Source organism: Stegodyphus dumicola, chromosome 8 (assembly GCF_044657685.1).
Source record: "Stegodyphus dumicola isolate Sdum_Otavi_A_Nest chromosome 8, ASM4465768v1".
Taxonomy (NCBI): Eukaryota; Metazoa; Arthropoda; class Arachnida; order Araneae; family Eresidae; genus Stegodyphus; species Stegodyphus dumicola.
Genome location: NC_140775.1, coordinates 144,012,913 through 144,032,276, shown reverse-complemented (window position 1 = coordinate 144,032,276; position 19,364 = coordinate 144,012,913). Strand labels below are relative to the sequence as shown.

General features: G+C 29.9%; 1 protein-coding gene across 1 annotated transcript in view; it reads right to left on the bottom strand.

Annotated features, from left to right (window-relative positions):
• Positions 1-19,364, bottom strand: part of LOC118193374 (rho GTPase-activating protein 44-like) — a 72,466-nt gene that overhangs the window by 15,470 nt on the left and 37,632 nt on the right. Inside the window, exons 11-15 of the mRNA XM_035364453.2 lie at positions 16,086-16,167; positions 10,318-10,398; positions 9,376-9,507; positions 5,715-5,791; positions 3,364-3,493 (exon numbers count right to left, since the gene is read on the bottom strand). Coding sequence (XP_035220344.1) covers positions 3,364-3,493; positions 5,715-5,791; positions 9,376-9,507; positions 10,318-10,398; positions 16,086-16,167 — 502 coding nt within the window. The remainder of the gene's footprint in view (positions 1-3,363; positions 3,494-5,714; positions 5,792-9,375; positions 9,508-10,317; positions 10,399-16,085; positions 16,168-19,364) is intronic.

The window sequence follows — 19,364 nt, the reverse complement described above, 5'->3', positions numbered from 1 at the left end:
ATAATAATTTGCAATTAAAGTTAAGAGTTTCTATGCAAAAATAAGCAATTCGGCCAGTAGGAAACAAGGCAGATTTTTTGGTGCACTAAAATGAAAGCTTAAATTTGGTCCCACTCAGCACAAAGACACTGAAGGTGCAGAAACTGAATTCACTATTCTGCTAAGTATCAAATGTGAACAAATATGGCTGCTATAGTACACAAAAATTAGGATTAGCCGCACTTAATCAATGTTTAAATTGTTGATAATTCAACAACTATTGCATGCAGATTAACTAAAGGCATAAAAACCTTAACTGGAAGATAAGAACAATGTAATTCACCCCTTTTTAAAGCAAAAGATGCACAATTTACCAACATATAAGAATAAAAAAAAATTGAGCTTATGAAGCCGAGTAACATAGTAGATATATATATATATATATATATGTTTAGTGCGGCCGATTGCAACCAAAGGTGCACAACTACATATTATAGCAGTCCTATATACAAAATGTCAACGTTCCGAGGCTACTCGTTTTTAAATTATGCGAGATGCATACAGCATACATATGTACAGACGCCACAAAAAATCTCTTTTGAATCCATTTCAAATCACTTTTATAATTTGTTTGGATGCCTTTATTCTGTCCTTATGTACAGATGTCATACAAAAACATCGTTGATTTGCATTCGGTAGCAGTAAAAATGGGTATTTTCATTGAGATATGATACCCCAAATTTTTCATGATTACAGTGAAGTAAAAAGACAATTATTAAAAAATATCAGATTTTAAATTACATACAAAGGGAGCATTTTTGTAACATTTTGTGTGTTACTTTTATTTATTAAATATCATGCTCTTCACACTTAAACCATCAAATTCAATTCAACAGCAATATCGCATGAGCATATCTTTAGAATTTCCAATACACAGTCTCGCACGCTGCATATAAAAATGTTTTTTTTCCATGCAATATTGCCATTGCTCATTTTGAAATCAGCAAGTTTGTTAATAAAAAAAATTGTTAAAGTTTTACAAAATATTACATCTATAATAAAACAAATTCCAAATTTGACCCTTCTGGATGCCCATATTCGCAGGAGGATAACATTATTCAAAACTGGATGGCTCTAGTTACCATTGTTTTATTACAATGTGAGAAACATACATACATTTATGCAGATTCTTCATTATTTAATTTCTTTAAATATAATACAAGGCGATAATATTTGGTGGCAACAATTTGAAAAGGGAAACAACGCTATAGTGAATCAACACAAAATGCCAAAACGAAATTAATAGTCCTTCTGCGCAAATTGCCCCTTTGGTCTATTTATAATTAATTATTGTTATATAATCAAAACAGTCATTAATTTCAATAAAAATTCACTGAAAAAGCTTAACCTCTGTTCTCTTATTTTATGTTTTTGCTTGGTATATCATTATAAAATTTTATACGATGCCTTTTTAATTCTAGCAGGCAAGGTAAAATATAAACTAGCAGCAGATTACTTTTATGATATTAGACAGAGACTATTTCAAAACATGATACAGTACAAAGTCTGTAATCCGGACCTCAAAGCTACAAACTTTATGATAATGCGCTTACGCATGCACGTTTAATGTACAACGGACGGTATAAGCTAGGCTAAAATTATCTAAGGAATTTCAGTTAATGTTGCAGATTGTGCTGTTCCTTAATCTTCTAATTGGATCCAGCTTATTATTTTTTGCAGACTGTTAGAGCAATTTTATAAAAAGTAAGCTTGAACTTTCGATTATGTCAAAAAGAATTTCCAATTCTGGAGCTGCCAAAGGACCTACAAAGCGAAAGCATGTTTCGATGTCCATCAAACAAAAAGTGGAATTGCTGCAAAAAATGGATAAAGGCATATCCGTCTCAAAATTATGCAAGGAGTATGGCATTGGATGACACAAGAAAAAAGAAAAAGGAAATTTTTGAATTTTTTGTGGAAGCATCTGAAACAACTTACATTGAAAGAAATGTTTAATAAAGTAAACAAATAAATTTTAAGCCTTTTTTTTTTTTTTTTTTTTGTAAATTTTGATACCCTTTAGATCATAATTGCTCTTTATTTCATAAATTACGGTTTCATATTTTTAATTGTACAATTTCTGCATGCCATCTTACCAGATTTAAATTGATGATCTATAATCTGAAAAAAAAAAAAAAAAAAAAAACCTAATCCGGAATCGCTGAAGTTTCGACGAGTCCGGATTATGGACTTTGTACTGTACATTAGTAAATTAAACAATAATGATATAAATTCTTTTATGAAAAGGATAAATAAATTTAGAAATAGCAGGTAGATCAACAAAAACTGCCAAACACAAATTGCATGATATGAAAATATTACCAAGTAGAAAATGTACAGAAGCAAAAATTATTAAACAAAAAAGCAAAATGTAATAAAGTTACATTTCTTGGCATATAATTTCTTACAGTTTCTGCTAGCCATATATCCACAATTGCTGTTAATATGGCTTTAAACGGGTTTTTGCATTCTATGCACTGGTAACACTATAAATTCTGTTGGATATGATAAGAACTTTTTTTTTTAAATTGGTATTTTATTTTGCAGAAGATAATGTAAAATTAGTCATGGAAAGCATCTGTATATCAACGACAAAAGCATTTGCAGATGCAATATTAAAAGTTACAGAAAGGAAAAAGGCAACAGGTTCTTAGCTATCCTTTTTAACACTGTTGCAATTATTTGCTTTATATATATGTGTGTTTTTACGTACAATCAATATATAAATAAACTTAAAGCATCTAAAGTTTAATTTTTATTTTTATAATTTTGCATATTTTTCCTTTCACATTTATATTTTTCGAGTTTGCTCTTCTATGAATTCTTATTTTAATTTTGATTTGTTTAGATATTGTGTTAAACCTTTTATAAATAGTTGCAACTAACAGTTGAGGAATTACCTTGCTATGATTCCAATTTAATATTAACTTTAGATGCTTTAAGTTTATTCTACTTCAATCCTGCAGCTATAGCACAGGACGGGGTTAAATTAGAAAAAAATAAATAAATAAAAAAAAAAAAAAAAAAAAAGACCTTATTATGTTTCTTTTTGTATTTGTATATTTTCATTAAATATAAAACACACATGCTAAAGAAATACAATGGGCTAAAGCTTGATTTATATTTCTCTTTTTAACAAATTAGCTTTAGTTTCTATTAATAAATATCTATCAATAAATATGTATTTTACAAGAAGATAACCTAAAGGATAAGTAATAACTTTACAGATTAACATAAATGTAGTGAACATAATATGCGAGTATAGAATGTATGATTTTCTGTATTCTTCAAAAAATAAAATTTAAGTTCAAAACAGAAACCTACTTATTAATTACTTGCAGTGTATTTCCATTTATTTCACCTTCAGTTCCAAATGAATCCTCCAAATTTTCAGCACTTTCATTTAAATTGGAAATTCCTGGAGACATTTTTGAAGACACTGGTATTTCATTACCTTTGAGAAATATTTGTTGAACAAATTTTATTAATTACTTTTTCCCTTTTCCAAATTAAGAATGAGTTATCTGTAACAATTAACCACTTGTGCTAAAAAGACGTGCCATGCACGTCGAGATGCTTTTGTCTCAAACCGCGCAAAAAAATGAAAATAACGTAGTGCACACGTCGCCTAACAACGAGATTGTTTATTTCTCGAGTTACAGCTCTGGATTGTACTCGCAGACGCGGTGCAGCATAAATGAGGCACTTGTTACGCTTGATATATTGTAACACACGGCACCGCAACCGTGAAGTTTAGTCGTAGCGCAAGTGGTTAAAATGAATAACATAGAACAAAACTAAATAGTATTCAACAAAAAAGTAATGGCTTAATAAATTATGCTATGAAATACAGGTATTATTAATTACAAGTAACCCTCGTATAAGACGGTAGATAGGTTCCTAGAAAATACCGTGTTGTGTGAAACCGTGTTTTATGAGACACAGAGCCAGTATAAAATGGGTGGTTATGTTCCGAAAACTTATCAAAAACATACATATTTTTTTAATTCTACATAAACAACTTAATTTTTATTAAACATATATATGTATGTACAAAACGAAACAAAAATATTACATATTATATTTTAATATTATATATTATATTTTAATTTAATGCAACTTTACGATATTAATAAATTTCTTCATTGTTACTGCTCAGTATAATCAAATGAGAACGTTTTTTCGGTAGAATGAGATCGCTTTCACTTTCAGAATTTCTTCCTTCATTTAAAGTTTTGGCATTTCCTTCCCTTCTAAAAAATCTGTGATTTTACTTTGCTTACTAGTTCTTACCGGGTCAATGTAAATTTCTTGATACGGAGCTAGACAGTTTTGCAACTCTCTTTTGAATTTTCAGCTTATTTCAGCAAAAGGATCTGCAGTCAAGAAAAATTATTTGAGATTTTCAACTAAGCTTAGGCATCCTTTTAATTTTTTTTTAATGTTAAATTATAAAATGCACAATCTTCATTAGTGCTGGAGTCCTATGAATTGATTTGATTTACAGCTTCGGATGCCATTTCCATCAAATCTGCTTTGTCAATTTCTTCTTCCACTAATAAATTTTGAATATCCTCAATAGCCATGTTGACCAAACCTTTGTCACCGATTGATTTAGCAAGTTCTAATAAGCCACCAATTTCATTTTCTGATGATTAACACACGTTTTCTATTTCAAATGAAGAGGGCCATATCTTCTTCTAACATGCATTTAATGTTGATGCTTTTGGCTCTTTCAGAGACAAAGGTACGATGTCGATACAGTGCTGTTCTGTATGTCTTCCAAGCTTCCATTACATTAATTTTGAATCGGTTACGTCTAAAATCCACTGTAACGCTCTTCTTATGTAATATGTTTTAAAAGTATAAATGATATCTTGATCCAATGGTTGAAGTAACGAAGTAGTGTTAGGTGGTTGGAACAGTATTTTTATGCTGGAATGATTCAAATCTTGTGGGTGACATGGAGCATTATATAATAGTAATAGCGCCTTGAAGCTCAAATTTTTCTGCCTTAAATAATGTTAAGCGTCTGACACAAAACAATTTAAGAGCCAATCTTAAGCTTCATAATCATTGTCCTAGCAGCTTCATAATCAGCCAATGCAGATTCTTGAATTCTCATGCTATAAATTGCAAGAAGATTTTTGAAATTTTCGAGCCAACCTTTATTTGCCACAAAATCTGGGTTAACAGAGAATTATCCGTGTTCTTTAAAGTGCTTGAAAAATTTGAGTGCTTTTTGTTTAATGATATTAACACCCAACGGAATTCTTTTTTGGCAGCTATCATCAATCCAAATGCTGAATGTCTTTTCCATCTTCTCAATTATTGGTGCCTGAGGTGAACTGCATGTTTTGTGGATGGTCAAAGATCCTGCAGCAACAGCACTACTTATTTATACTATATGGGTGCTTTGCTCAATATGGAAAATCTTTGTGCAGAGTTTCTTCAGACTGCTTGGACAATTTTCTTATCGTGTTAGAGAGAAACCCTGTTATAAGAAAACTGGGCTGTAGGAGGGTTCTTTCAATTTACGAATTGTGTTATAGCGAAACTATGTTGTAGGAGGGCTACCTGTACTTTTGATCTTTTACATTTAAATAGGTAAAATCTGATAGCTAGCTGAGAAATATTCTGCAACAAGATATTATTTTTATTTGAAAAGAACTCACCTGGAAAAAACCAATCAGCATATGAAATCAACATATCAACAACAGTTGTATGTAAACTTGCAGCAGACATATTCATTCTGAAATTTAAAAATACTTTTTTTTTCCAAATGGCAGATTATACAGACAACCATAAACAGAACAACAAAACTAAAAACAATATACAGTATAATCTATAAATCTATTTTGTCTCATCTCTCTATCTCTTCCAGAGTAATCCAGCATAAGTGCAAGGCAATGACTTAATTTAAAAATAAAAATGATATATTATCTCATTTATCAATATTTATTTATTTTTTGTACATCACATTTGGTGCAATATTTGCAGGATATTTACATGTTCTGATACGATAATGTTTATATCTATCTACACTTTAACGTGACTTGTGGAAACAAAGTTTTACGTGTTAAAACAAAATTTATATTATATGGAAGTATACTATACTGTTCAATAGTTTTCTGGAAAATCCAGATGGAATAGTAGAATTACCAGATATTAAGTGGTATTGTTCATCTATTATGTCATTCTACGATTCCTTGCTTTTACTGCTGGTGACATCTCTTTTCTGCTAATGCTCTAGTCTCAGATTTTGAAATATAGTAATAGTTTGAATTCTTAAGACTTTGAAACATTTAAATACCTTTTTTTGACTACTGCTGCTGCCTGGAACTCATTTACAAACTATAGTAACTCCCCCCCATTTAACACAGACTCACGTAAGGTGAACAACAAATCAGGAGCAAAATTTCGGTCCTGACAGCTGTGTACCTGATCTTATAGAAAGTTTTATCATTTAATGCAAATTTTGGCTAGCATGAATTAAGAATAATTCACTGCATCATTAGATTTTTTCATTTAACACAAATTAAAAAAAAATTTCAACCTAACAAATGTAAAGGTTCACATTCCCCCCCCCCCATATGCAACAAATCGTTTTCAGCCTTTGGATCAGGCCATTATTGCTCCTATGAAGAGGTTTTACCACAAATGTCTGGTGATACAATTTGCACTGCTGTAAAGTAGGTGAAAACATCAACTTCAAGCATGCTTCTTAAATAAAAGCTATCACTGCATTCTGGAAATCCATGGTTTCACAACACATGGAAAACTTTTTTAGCACAACCTGGAGACAAAGATGCTACTCCCATTGATCAATTAGATGGTAACAATGTAACCACTTTACTTGACAAATGGAACATTCTATATAAGATACTGCAAACCCTGGTGTTAATTCTGAGGAGTATGCTAGTGTAGATAACAATGAGGCCATGTGTACTAAGTGAAATCTGCCCTACAAGTAGTTGTATTTGAAGTGCAAGAAATGTTCTTAGGAAAAAACTGAGGAAAACAATATCAACACACATTGCTGTACAATCCAAACTGACCACTACTTTTACACTTGCATTTTTGTTCCTATCAGCAACAGCACGATATACAGGAATTTTTCATCAGAAAATGATCTGTGAATATATTATTCAAGTTAAAGTACAGTAAATCACGTAACATTGTAGCATTTTCTATGATGACATACATAATATACTGTAGTCTGTACGTACAATGAACAGAAAAAAATGGGAGAGTTCTGTATCTCCCTTTCTACTCACCTGATTGATGAAATTCAAATTGCGTTTTTCATGTCTCAAAAGCACGACTTAGAATATGTATTAGATTCATAAATAGCACTATTCTACCATAGGTATTCTGACACAAAATCGGACCTTTTTCTGAACTAACATATTAATTTTTTTCCATATTTCAACTTTATGACTCAAATTATGCCTAGATATTAAATTTTACAATTTTTGGTGTAAAATTTATGGAGAAATTAAAAAAATTATCTAGCTGTATTTTTTTTCACTTTGCAGAATTCTTAATTTTTAGTAATCTACTTACCCTTTTTTTTTTTCATTGATGCAGGAGAATAAAAAAGGTCCATTGTTCATTCTTTCAAATAGTTTTAACAAAGTGCATAAACCACATTTTCATTATTATCGCTTATATTAAATATGCCAAATTTCAAAACGCGTCAAAATGTAAATTCAAATGTATATCTTAGGAAATTTTGAATTAAAAAAAACTCTCACTTTTTGCAGATATGCTTAGAAATACATCTACTTTAAGATGATGTTAAAAATTTTATAGTTTATGATACAGTCAAAAGTCGTTAATTCGGACACCCATAATTCGGAATGATCTATAATCCGGACCTCAAAGCTAGAAACTTTCTGCGCATGCTCCGCGTTGACACATGCGCATAGACGTTTACGCGTGCGTGTAAGACCTCTTACAACTGTGCATTTGCGTGTGCGCAAGCACAGAATACGTTTTCACGTGCGCGTTTTATGTATAACGGACGGTGTAAGCTAAAATTATCTATTTCAGTTAATGTTGATGATTGCGTTGTTCCTTAATTTTCGAATTGGATCCGGCTTATTATTTTTTGCAGACTGTAAGAGCAATACTAAAAAAGTAAACTTGAACTTTCGATTATGTCAAATAGAATTTTTGATTCTGGAGCTCCCAAAGGATCGTACAAAACGAAAGTATGTTTCGATGTCCATCAAACAAAAAGTGGAATTGCTGCATAAAATGGATAAAGACATGAAGAATGTGACAGAGAGGTTAGTGAAAACGAAAAAATTTTGATTGACAAGTTAGTCGGTATTCTCGGCACAGCAATTAACGGGACTTGAACATCGGAACTTTGTAAGTGAACAAAAAATTATGTCTGTTTATAGAATTAAAAAGAAAGTATTATCACATAAAACGAAACAACTTACATTGAAAGAAATGTTTAATAAAGTAAACAAATAAATATTAAGCTTTTTCTTTGTAAATTTTGATACCCTTTACATCATAATTGTTCCTTATTTCCTAAATTACGGTTTTGTATTTTTAATTTTAGAATTTCTGCATGTCATCTTACGCGATTTAAACTGATGATCTATAATCCGGAAAAATCGATAATCCAGAATTGCCGAAGTCCCGACGAGTCCGGATTAACGACTTTTGACTGTACAAACCTTTTTTCAAAATATTTATAAAAAATATTTAAAAATATAGATATTTAAAATAAATAATAAAACATGTGTGAAATATATTTGGATTAAGTCTAAATTTCAAAATCTGGAAGAAGGAATCAAGTAAGTTTAATTGGGGGGGGGAAAGGATATTAACAAATATATATCAAATTCAATTAACATGGAGGTGCTAAAATTTGAAAGCTAAATTTTTAAAAACTACTTGTGTGATTTTTACAAAACTTAGCAGTTTGGCAGAATTTGAATCACAGGCTCGAAATATGAAAAAATATTGGCATGTCATTTCAGGAAAATTCCACTTTTGATATTAGAACTACGCTTTATATATAAGTCTAATACATATCCTAAGTCATGCTTTCCAGACTAGAAGAACACAATTTGAATTTCATCAATCGGCCCAGTAGAAAGGGTGATATAAAACTTCCCCCCCTTTTTTTTGTGCAGTCTACATGAATTACTTTATAGTTTCATTTTGCAGCACAATCCAGGCTTTGCCCAACAATGAGAAGTTAACTTAGTATACACGAAATGAATTTTAAGTCATAAATTTTGTGCCTATTTAAAAACACTTTCCAACTATCAAATATGAATTTCTTGAATTTGATCTATAGAAATAACATACCCAAAAGTAGCAGATGTTTCTTCAGAAGGTGGCCATATTAAATTTGGAGCAATAACAATGGCAATATTCTGTGAAGACATTTTGTTCACATCTACATTTTCATGCAGCTTGGATAAAAATTTTATAAGATACCTATGAAAACAAAATATTTTGGGTAAAAGATTAGGAGTAGCATGTAATGACTTTCAAAATATAAAATATTTGCAAAGTGTTTCCAATACTGGTTTGTTTTAAGACTTTTTATTACAAATCTAAAATAATATTAAAAAATAAATTTTTCAAACTACCATATTTTGTGAAAATAAAACTGATACATATCACAAATTCACATTATATATATCACACTTGCATGTGTTAAATACCTCTTGACTAAACTACAAATGTTTGCAGCTGAATCCATTTTCAATATTATATTCTTAATTAAATAATTTTCACAAGCAAAAGACAGGTATTAGCTTTAGAAATGAACAAATGTTAACTAGAAAATATTTATCTTCAGAGATAATTGACAGTTTTCCCACTCATTTTTAGGGCAATATATTTTATTTTAGTCTTCCCATTTATCAAAATGTATTAATTTTTTTTATTTTATTTGCAGTCTGCTCTTCCCAGACAGTAAAAGCTATATTTCACACTTTTTTTTTTTTTTTTTTTTTTATCTTTCCTTTCTAATTTATTCATCAGATGATAATACAATTGTCACTTCTTTTTTTTTTTTTTATCATATTTTTTTTAAAATGGCATATTTCTGGAAAAAAAAAAGACTATTTTTTTTTCTTTAAAGACAATAAACCTCATACTGTGTACAGATTTCCTATGGAATCAAAATCTAAACTAATACCCAAATTCAAAGCTTACACAGCACCCAATTTTGCAAATTATATGCTGAAATAATCTCTAAGAAATGCAAGACATTTAAGAAATATATCCGTGTTAACTTACTGTAAATTCTTAAAATTAGCATCTGGTAGTTTATGTAGGACTTGCCATAATGCTTGCAATCTTGAATCAAATTCTTGTATTCTAGAAAAGATATAGTTGACGAATTTATAAGATGAATATAATTTAAGAATAAAAACAAAATCAATAACTGAATTTATACAACACACACACACACACACACACAAAAAAAAAAAAAAAAAAAAAAAAAAGAAAGAATTGCCATCTTTAAGATCTTTATATTATATATTCATCCCATTTTGCCATTCAATAAGTGGCAAAAATATAATTATTTTTTGATGGAAATGATTGAAAATATATGAATTCCAGATATTTTTTTAATTACAAAAATTACACATTATTATATTATTTATTTAAATAAAAAAATCAAGTTATCAGGCACCTAGCATTAATTTAGCAGTCATGAAGTCTTGCAGATTTCTTTGCTCCTGATGAAGAGGTACACTGCTCCCCCCCAAAAAAAGGGGCAGGGGAGTTCTACATCTCCTGTTATATTAGCCCTATTGACAAAATTCAAATTGCATTTTTCATGTCTCAAAAGCACGACTTAGTATATATATATATATATATATATATATATTACATTTATACATAGCATTGTTCTAATATAGCTATTTTGACACAAAAATCGGACTTTTTCTGAAATGCCATTTTTTCCATGCATACTTTTTGATTCTATGACACAAATTATTCCTAAATATTAAATTTTGTAATTTTTCATGAGAAATTTATGAAGAAATTTAAAAATTTATCTTGGCACATTTTTTTTTTTTTTTTTTTTTTTTTTTTTAAGTTTGTACCAAGAATACCTCACTTGGCAAACTTCTTAATTTATAGCAATCTATTTTCCTTTCCTGTTTTTCATTGAACACGAGTGGAAAAAAAGTAATCACTCATACTTTCAAATAATTTTGATAAACCACATTCAATGTTATTATCGCTTATAACAAATATGCCAAATATGTAAAAATAAAAAGATACTACATTTTTCATGTGCAATTATTTTATTATAGAAAGGCATGTTCATTTTTAGATTTTTCCTGCAATCTTTACTTTTAATGATGCTAATCTTAGATTGGTATCGTTTTTTAAATTTTTTAAAAAAAATTGTTTAAGTTACTTATCTCAAATTTTTTTGTATATAGGCAGCTGAAACAGGCTGGGAAAAGAGATAAATTCAATGAGACAGTATATTTGGCTCATTATCTTAAAGAATTTAAATTTGTTTTTGGTGTTCTCAGTCTCAGTGAATTAGTTGGAATGAAACTTGTTTTTGCCTGTCTACTTACTCTATTTTGTTTAAAGCTTCAAAGCACTTTTCCCTTGACAAGTTCTGTTTGGGGCTCTGAATAAAAGAGATTAACCTATCTTTTTGATACTCCTAGGATGCCATTGTTTGTGTTTAGCATTTTCAGTTCTTAAATTTATTGTTCACTTTTTGTTTATGATTAAATAATTTTCTTTTGCCATGTGTTTCAGAAACAGAATTAGGTAGAGTCCAAATATTCTTACAGCTTCGTTAGATTTTGATTTTGACTTCTTAAATTCATTTAAAAATTAAGCAGTACTAATCGCTAATTTTGAACTTGTTAGTACTTTTGTCCTTTTTATAAACTGAACTTAGACTACTTTCTAATATATTAGAACAATGCTATACGTAAATCTAATACATATCCAAAGTTGCGCTTTCAAGACATGAAAAACGCATGTAGAATTTCGTCAAGCAGCCTAGTAGAATGGGAGATATAGAACTGTCCCCCCCTTTTTTTGCGCAGTGTAACTGTTTGCCATCAAAATTAATTGAGATCTTGACTAAATCTATATGAGACGCAAAGTTGCTGCTTTGCAAATTTTATGTTTTAGGCATCTAGGATTTTAACAAAGCATTTGGGTTCTTCAATACTACAAGTATAGAATAAAAGATTTTTGTTCAATGTTTTTGATACATTTTTAGACAATGAACTTAAAACATAATCATATCCTCAACTGTCATTTTATCATAAAAATAAAAAAAAAATTAACTAAAAGCGGTTTGTCTCATTGCAAAAGAAGATCTCCTTAGAAAATATGCTCAAATCTTCAGCTCTGGACATAAAAAATTTAAATAGCCTTCTAGAAAATAGAAACTTTTTTAAATGATGTCAAAAAGTTCTTTTCTTTTTTTTTTTTTTTCATAATACGAACAAAGATATAAGTTGGTCTCACCGTATATTTTAAAATCATAAGAATTTTAAATTGATCTTCAAAAATATAAACAATCATGATTAGGTAAATAGTGAAGAAGACTTATAGTATGCATATATCCAAGGCAATGGAAGGATACAATACTTTCTTATGTTTCTGTTATAAGTGAAATAGTAGAGAAAGAATTATTAACACATGAGCAATATATTTTGGTCATAAATATCTTTAAAATTTAGAAACGAGAGCGTGAGAGAGAATTTCTCAAATGCTGTAAGTACTTCTACAATAAGTTCCTTATCCTACAAGAAAAATACAAAGGATAATTTTATTGGCAAAGATGAGGTCATTATCCTAAAGCAACTTTTATAGCATTAGAAGATAAATGTAAGATGATAACATTTTCCCTGTGACTAAAATGTGCTTGGAATTCCTTTAGAAATGCAATAATTAAGTTCTTTGTATAATAAATACCCTGAACATGCATTTATAGTTGAAAACATGCTACAAAAATGCAAAGGTTCAGGACATTTTAAGAACATTAAAATTTATTCTTTGAATGAAAATTATACTGCACAAGATAGTGTAAAACATGACTGCTTTGATAAAGGCATTGAGCACACAGAAAAAGACATATTAAAGCCAATGAAATATTGTTATAATAATGGATTACCTGGACTGGCTATAGCAATACAAAAATACAGAATCAATTAACTAAAGGAAAAACAACAGAAGCAGCTTCGCTACCAAAATGACAGCATAAATTTCTGGCTATGATTAAGATGTAAATAACCAAATTTGATTAAATTTTACAAATACATATATTTTAAACTGGTCTAAAAGCATGTTTCATTATGGCAGTTTTTTATGATCAATTATTTTAAACACACATTTAAAAATTAAAAGCTCACCAAATACATATCATACTAATAAGTCAGAAATGTAAGCAAATTATGAAAAAATTACACATTACAGACAAAATCTTTAGTTTTAAATTCAGATTACCAAATTACTATAAACTAGAAAATGCTTTTAAAAAAGTGATAATGATCTATCTTGCTATGTGAAATATTGACATAGAAGTTAACAATAAAATTTTAGAACTAGAGGTAAAAAATTCTTAATGGCGCAGTTAGCACAGCAACAGAATTTGATCTGTAATGTGTGACAGTACATTCTTAGACATATGAATGCAAAATATTAGTCAAGAATACCAAACTATGCAATGGGGGGGGGGACAAGAAACAACTGTAGATAAATGAATTCAATGCATTTCAGATATTTCAGAAACTCAAAATAAAAGGTAAATTAAAGACAATTAAAATAAAATAATGCAGCTCTAAAAGTGACAGAAAACCTTTAAAATCTAGTGCTAAAGCTGCTTAAGATTTAATTAATCAAAAACTTAAATCAATAATTTAGTAGAACCAGATTAAACTATCTTAGAAATCTCCTAAAATTGCAATAAAATATTAAATTTAAAAAACAAAGAAAAAAATATGAGGATACCATATTATTTTGGAATTTTTTTAAATTTATTTAACCGCTTAATGACTGTGGCGGAGGTATCTCGGAAATAGATGCCGTTTCGATTTTCCTATGAGCGAGTTAAGTGCTGAAAATGTTACTGATATTTAATGCCATCACCAGTAATATCACGTGGCAACTGACACTCTGCCATGCACGTTTTCTTAGCTGTGAGAGGGGTCCAAGCGGCTTTTGTGATTGGTTCAGCGACCCTCTGCCATGCACGTTTTCTTAGCTGTGGGAGGGGTCCAAGTGGCTTTTGTAATTGGTTCCTCCATGACCCTGAGCTGCAGTCAGCAACGTGGCCGCATTATAAATAAACAGTAAATTCAGCTTCTTTTGTTAGTTGATGCAGATTAACAAATTATCATGCTGTTGCAGCCTGTGATGTGCTATTTATTATGTGGTACACCCTGTTTCAGACTGTACCATACTGTCAGTGACATCTACAGATCATAAAACGTATTTATTTGATTTTTACTTTAGCTCTTATTACCTATACTACAGTTTTATATTACTTTTGGGTAGATTTTTTTTTTTTTTTTTGCTGCTTCATTGAAGCCTTAGTTAACTTGGGGTAATGTCATAAACCATAATAAATATTGTTTCTTTGCCTCGAAAAAGAAATTTTTTTTTTTTTTTTTTTTTTTGAGATTTACAAAGCTACATTTAGTGAGCTATATCTGTAGATAATAAAAATGTTATAAAAAATTCAGAAATTTTTGACATAATTTTTAATATAAATTTGGCCACTAAGCGATTAAAATGAACTTATAAATCATATTACAATTCTGAAATACATTTTACATTATTCATATTTTCACTTCCAAGGAGTAATAATATGAAACATTACAATCTGAATAATCTTTGAGAACTGAATCATGTTTTGGTTTGCAGGATCTTTTGAGTAATTAAAGATAAAAATAAAATAAACACTAAAAAGAAAATTAAAACGGAAAATTGAAAAATTTGAGAGACTGATTCACACTGGGGTAACTAGAAACTTTTTGAGCATGAGGTGTAAATACTGTATATAATTTTTGAATTTCTATAATTGCATATAATTTCTTCAGATTATTTACCCCTTGAGAAGACAGTCTGGAGCATGAAAATATGAATAATCTAAAAGATACCTTACAATTTTAGTACGATTTAGAACTTCACTTTAAAATAAATTAAAATTTTCTTTTCAAACTAGTATGGGGTCATCTTACCTTTTCCTTTATGTTTTTAAAATTTAACAGGTTTATTTCAATAGAATTTTAGAATTTTCCTAGGATGGTTTATTCTACTTTTACTAAATTATTAATTTTTGTTTTTGATTAATTAATAAATTAAAAATACTTTCACTTTTTTCTTGATTTTCTGAAAATTCCATTTACTTATACTTTTAAATTATAAAAAAGTGGTATTTGTGTTTTGTTCCAAACCATAAGTTTTAGTAAGTGCCAAGATAATTTGAGCATTGGCTATTTCAGTTGCTGCACATGTACCAATGCAAAGATATTGACAATGTATATATATATATATATTTAAATTTCTGGTGATACTGTCAAATTATTGCTTGCAATATAGACTTAAAGCTGTCTCTAGAATAATAACAGTAAATATATAATGTAGCTTAGCTTCTGTATCACTATCTGATAAATTCAACAGACTTATGATGAAAATAATAGATTGCAAGCATGTGAAAGGCTTGAATATATCATCACATGCTTAAGAACATGACACAAGTTAAGCAGACACGTACATAATTGCAGCAGAATGGCAGACATATATCAGAAATTTATCCCTGTTTTCAGTGCTTACTGAAACTCCCTATTTCTAGACATGCCATAAGTGCCTAAAATTGTTTAATATATATTAAGTTAAAAAAAATCATGCAGAAAATTTATACAAATAAGCTTCAGCAACTTATCAAAGCAATTTAAAAAAAATTTTTTTTTTTTCAGAATAAGCTTCTACTTTTGAACAAATAAAAAACTGCACAATAGGAAATTTGTGCAGTATGATCTTTACTTTTCATTATAAAAATTCCTTACTTTGCAGCATTAATCCATTCATCATACAAGGAAAATGTCATGAGAGGTTCAGGAAGTTCTCTTAAATATGATTTTAAAGCACCTATAAAAAATGTAAAAAGAAATCTAACCGAGATGAATACTTATTCAATATTTAGAAATATAATTACTTTTATACACAAGTATATAATTCATTAACCTTCAGGTATTACTGTATATTAAATTTATTTAAATATGTATACAAAATAAGCATGATAATTACACTATTTCTCTAGAGCTCATCAACTTATTTACAATGTACAGTACAAAGTCTTTAATCTGGACATCCATAATCCGGACCTCAAAGCTACAAACTTTCTGCGCATGTGTAGCGTTTACGTTAGAATTACGTCATAATACGTTTATGCATGCGCGTTTAATGTACAACGGACGGTATAAGCTAGGCTAAAATTATCTAATTATCTATTTCAGTTAGTGTTGTAGATTGTGTTGTTCCTTAATCTTCGGATCCGGCTTATTATTTTTTGCAGACTGTTAGAGCAATTGTATAAAAAGTAAGCTTGAACTTTCGATTATGTCATAAAAAGTTTCTGATTCTGGAGCTGCCAAAGGATCTACAAAGCGAAAGCATGTTTTGATTTCCATCAAATAAAAAGTGGAATTGCTGCAAAAAATGGATAAAGGCATGAAGAAAGTGACAGAGAGGTTAGAGAAAACGAAAAAATTTCGATTAACAAGTTAGTCGGTATTCTCGGCACAGCAATTACAGGACTTGAACAGTGGAACTTTGTAACTGAACAAGAAACTATGTCTGTTTATAGAATTAAAGAGAAAGTATTAGCACATGAAATGAAGCAACTTAAACAACTTACTTTGAAAGAAATGTTTAATAAAGTAAACAAATAAATATTAACCCTTTTTTTTGTAAATTTTGATACCCTTTACATCATAATTGCTCTTTATTTCATAAATTATGGTTTCATATTTTTAATTTTATAATTTCTGCATGCCATCTTACCAGATTTAAATTGATGATCTATAATCCAGAAAAACCCCAAATCCGGAATCGCCGAAGTCCCGACGAGTCTGGATTAAAGAATTTGTACTGTATACATATTTTAATGAGTGAAAAAAATGAGTATTAAAAATAGTTAACATACATTACTAAGTATTTACTCCTCCTGTGAAAGAAGTAACATTTTCCTGAAATCTAGCATTTTTTTAATTACTGCGATAGCCATTATGAGATCAATATTATTTTGTTAAAGCAAAATTAATCCATCTAAAAATAAAATATACACTACCAAGCCCGAGATCTGGAACTGTCAGGACTTCGGTGATTTCAAATTTTAGATCAGCACTTTAAATCTAGTGATATGGCATACAGATAACATGAAATTAAAAATTTGGAATAGCAAAGCACTTGTGACATTATGCGGAAAAAATTTACACCCCCCCAAAAAAAGCAAGCAAGCAGCTCAGCATTTATTTGTTTATGTTATTAAACTTTTTAATTTTACAATGTTTTCTTTAATTTTATAGACAGACAAAATCTCTTGTTCAATTAGAAAGTTGTCCAGTTCATGTCCTGTAGCTGTTGTGTCAAAAATTTCCACTGAACTGTTAACTGAAATCTTTTTAATTTCAAAAATTTCTTTATTACTTTAATCCCTATTGGTAGAATATTTTTTGTATTTAAAACCATACTCTAGATTTGGCTGTCCACTAGCTAATTGGAGCATTGCAATGAAAAACTTCGTTATATCATCTTCATCTACATTTCTTCCTAAGTTTCCTACCTGGAAAATTTCACTTTCTGTAGCATTCCAAAGTAATGTTGCTCTTTTGCCTAATTTTCAAATTTTATTTTCTAAGCCTGAATTGTCCCAATTCCATTTTCTCATGCTAAGGCCACTATAGAAGGTAAGTACCAAATATGCATTAGCTTTGTAGATTCTGCTACTGCTTCAGCATTAATACTTTAACGAGCGATCGTCTATTAATCGGCTTTTTATCGCCAATGCTTACCGACTGATAGCCTATTAATCGGCTTTTAATCACCAACGCCTACCGGCCGATCGCGTATAAATCGCCTTTTTTCCGCCAATGCCTACCGACCAATAACCTATTAATCGGCGTTGTTTCGCCAATGCCTACCAGCCAATAGGCTATTAACCAGCTTTTTTTTAGCCAATGCCTACCAAACGATAGCAATGGCTTTAGACAATTGCCATTTGCTATATCATCTGCATTTTATTATTAGTATTGAGGTACATTGCTCAATTGCATTAAGTGCGTTGCTTCATAAACTCCCCCATTTTCACATTGTTTTTAAAAAATTTATTGTTCACGATGAGCGAAAAAAAATGGTACTGGAGAGTTTTATTTAGACAATTTATCAGATTGTCCTGACAGTTATTCAGAATAGGGAGAATCTGCAGCTGAGCGGCCGTTCGGACGTGCGTATACTGTTGAACCGCTAGCGGTCAATCAAGTGTTAAAAAGTCTTTTTGATCTAATCAAAAATTAACTTTAAGTTTGATAAGATAGTAGTAATAATATCTTGAAAAAAATAATAAGCTGGATCAAATTAATTAATGAAAAGAGCAATTTGCTATTTAACAAAACTTAATTCTCTTCAAGTCTAATTCTTTTTCTGTTCCTTCTGCTATGCTAACAAAAGGAAACCAGTATTAACAGCCCACTTCAAACAAATATGTCTTGGGGCTGCACTTATTGAAATCAAGACAGAAAAATATTAACCCCCTCTGCAACTGCTCAAGGGCCGAAAGCGTGGTCGCAGCCATAGTAATTCTTTAGCCAGCAAGTGCCTGAAGGCGATCTCTAAGACTTTTAGACAGAAGAAAAAATAACTTTTATGACATACCTGCTTTTTTCTGAAGTATTATATTTTCCATTCCTAAATTTTTTTGGCAAAAAAATTGCTGATGTCCGGAGGTCTCGCTATCAGATTATTCCAGATATTGGATGCCTGGAATTCGGACTTTGTACAGTATTAAATTTTTAAATTAACTACAAAGCCACAAAAATTAAAAATGATTATCCATGCTACTGATAACAAAAGTCACTGTCATCTACTTGACATCAATTTTATTAAAAGATCCCATTATATTGAATTTAATAAGGCCTACAAATATCCAAATGGCTAAAGCTATTTGCTGCAGCTGAAACTGTACTCCAGATAAGTGAATGTGTTGGCAGTATGAGGTTTCACAATTCAGCCAAACAGCTTTGAACAATGTTCCATTCACCATTTTAATATTCGCCACTTTAACACCA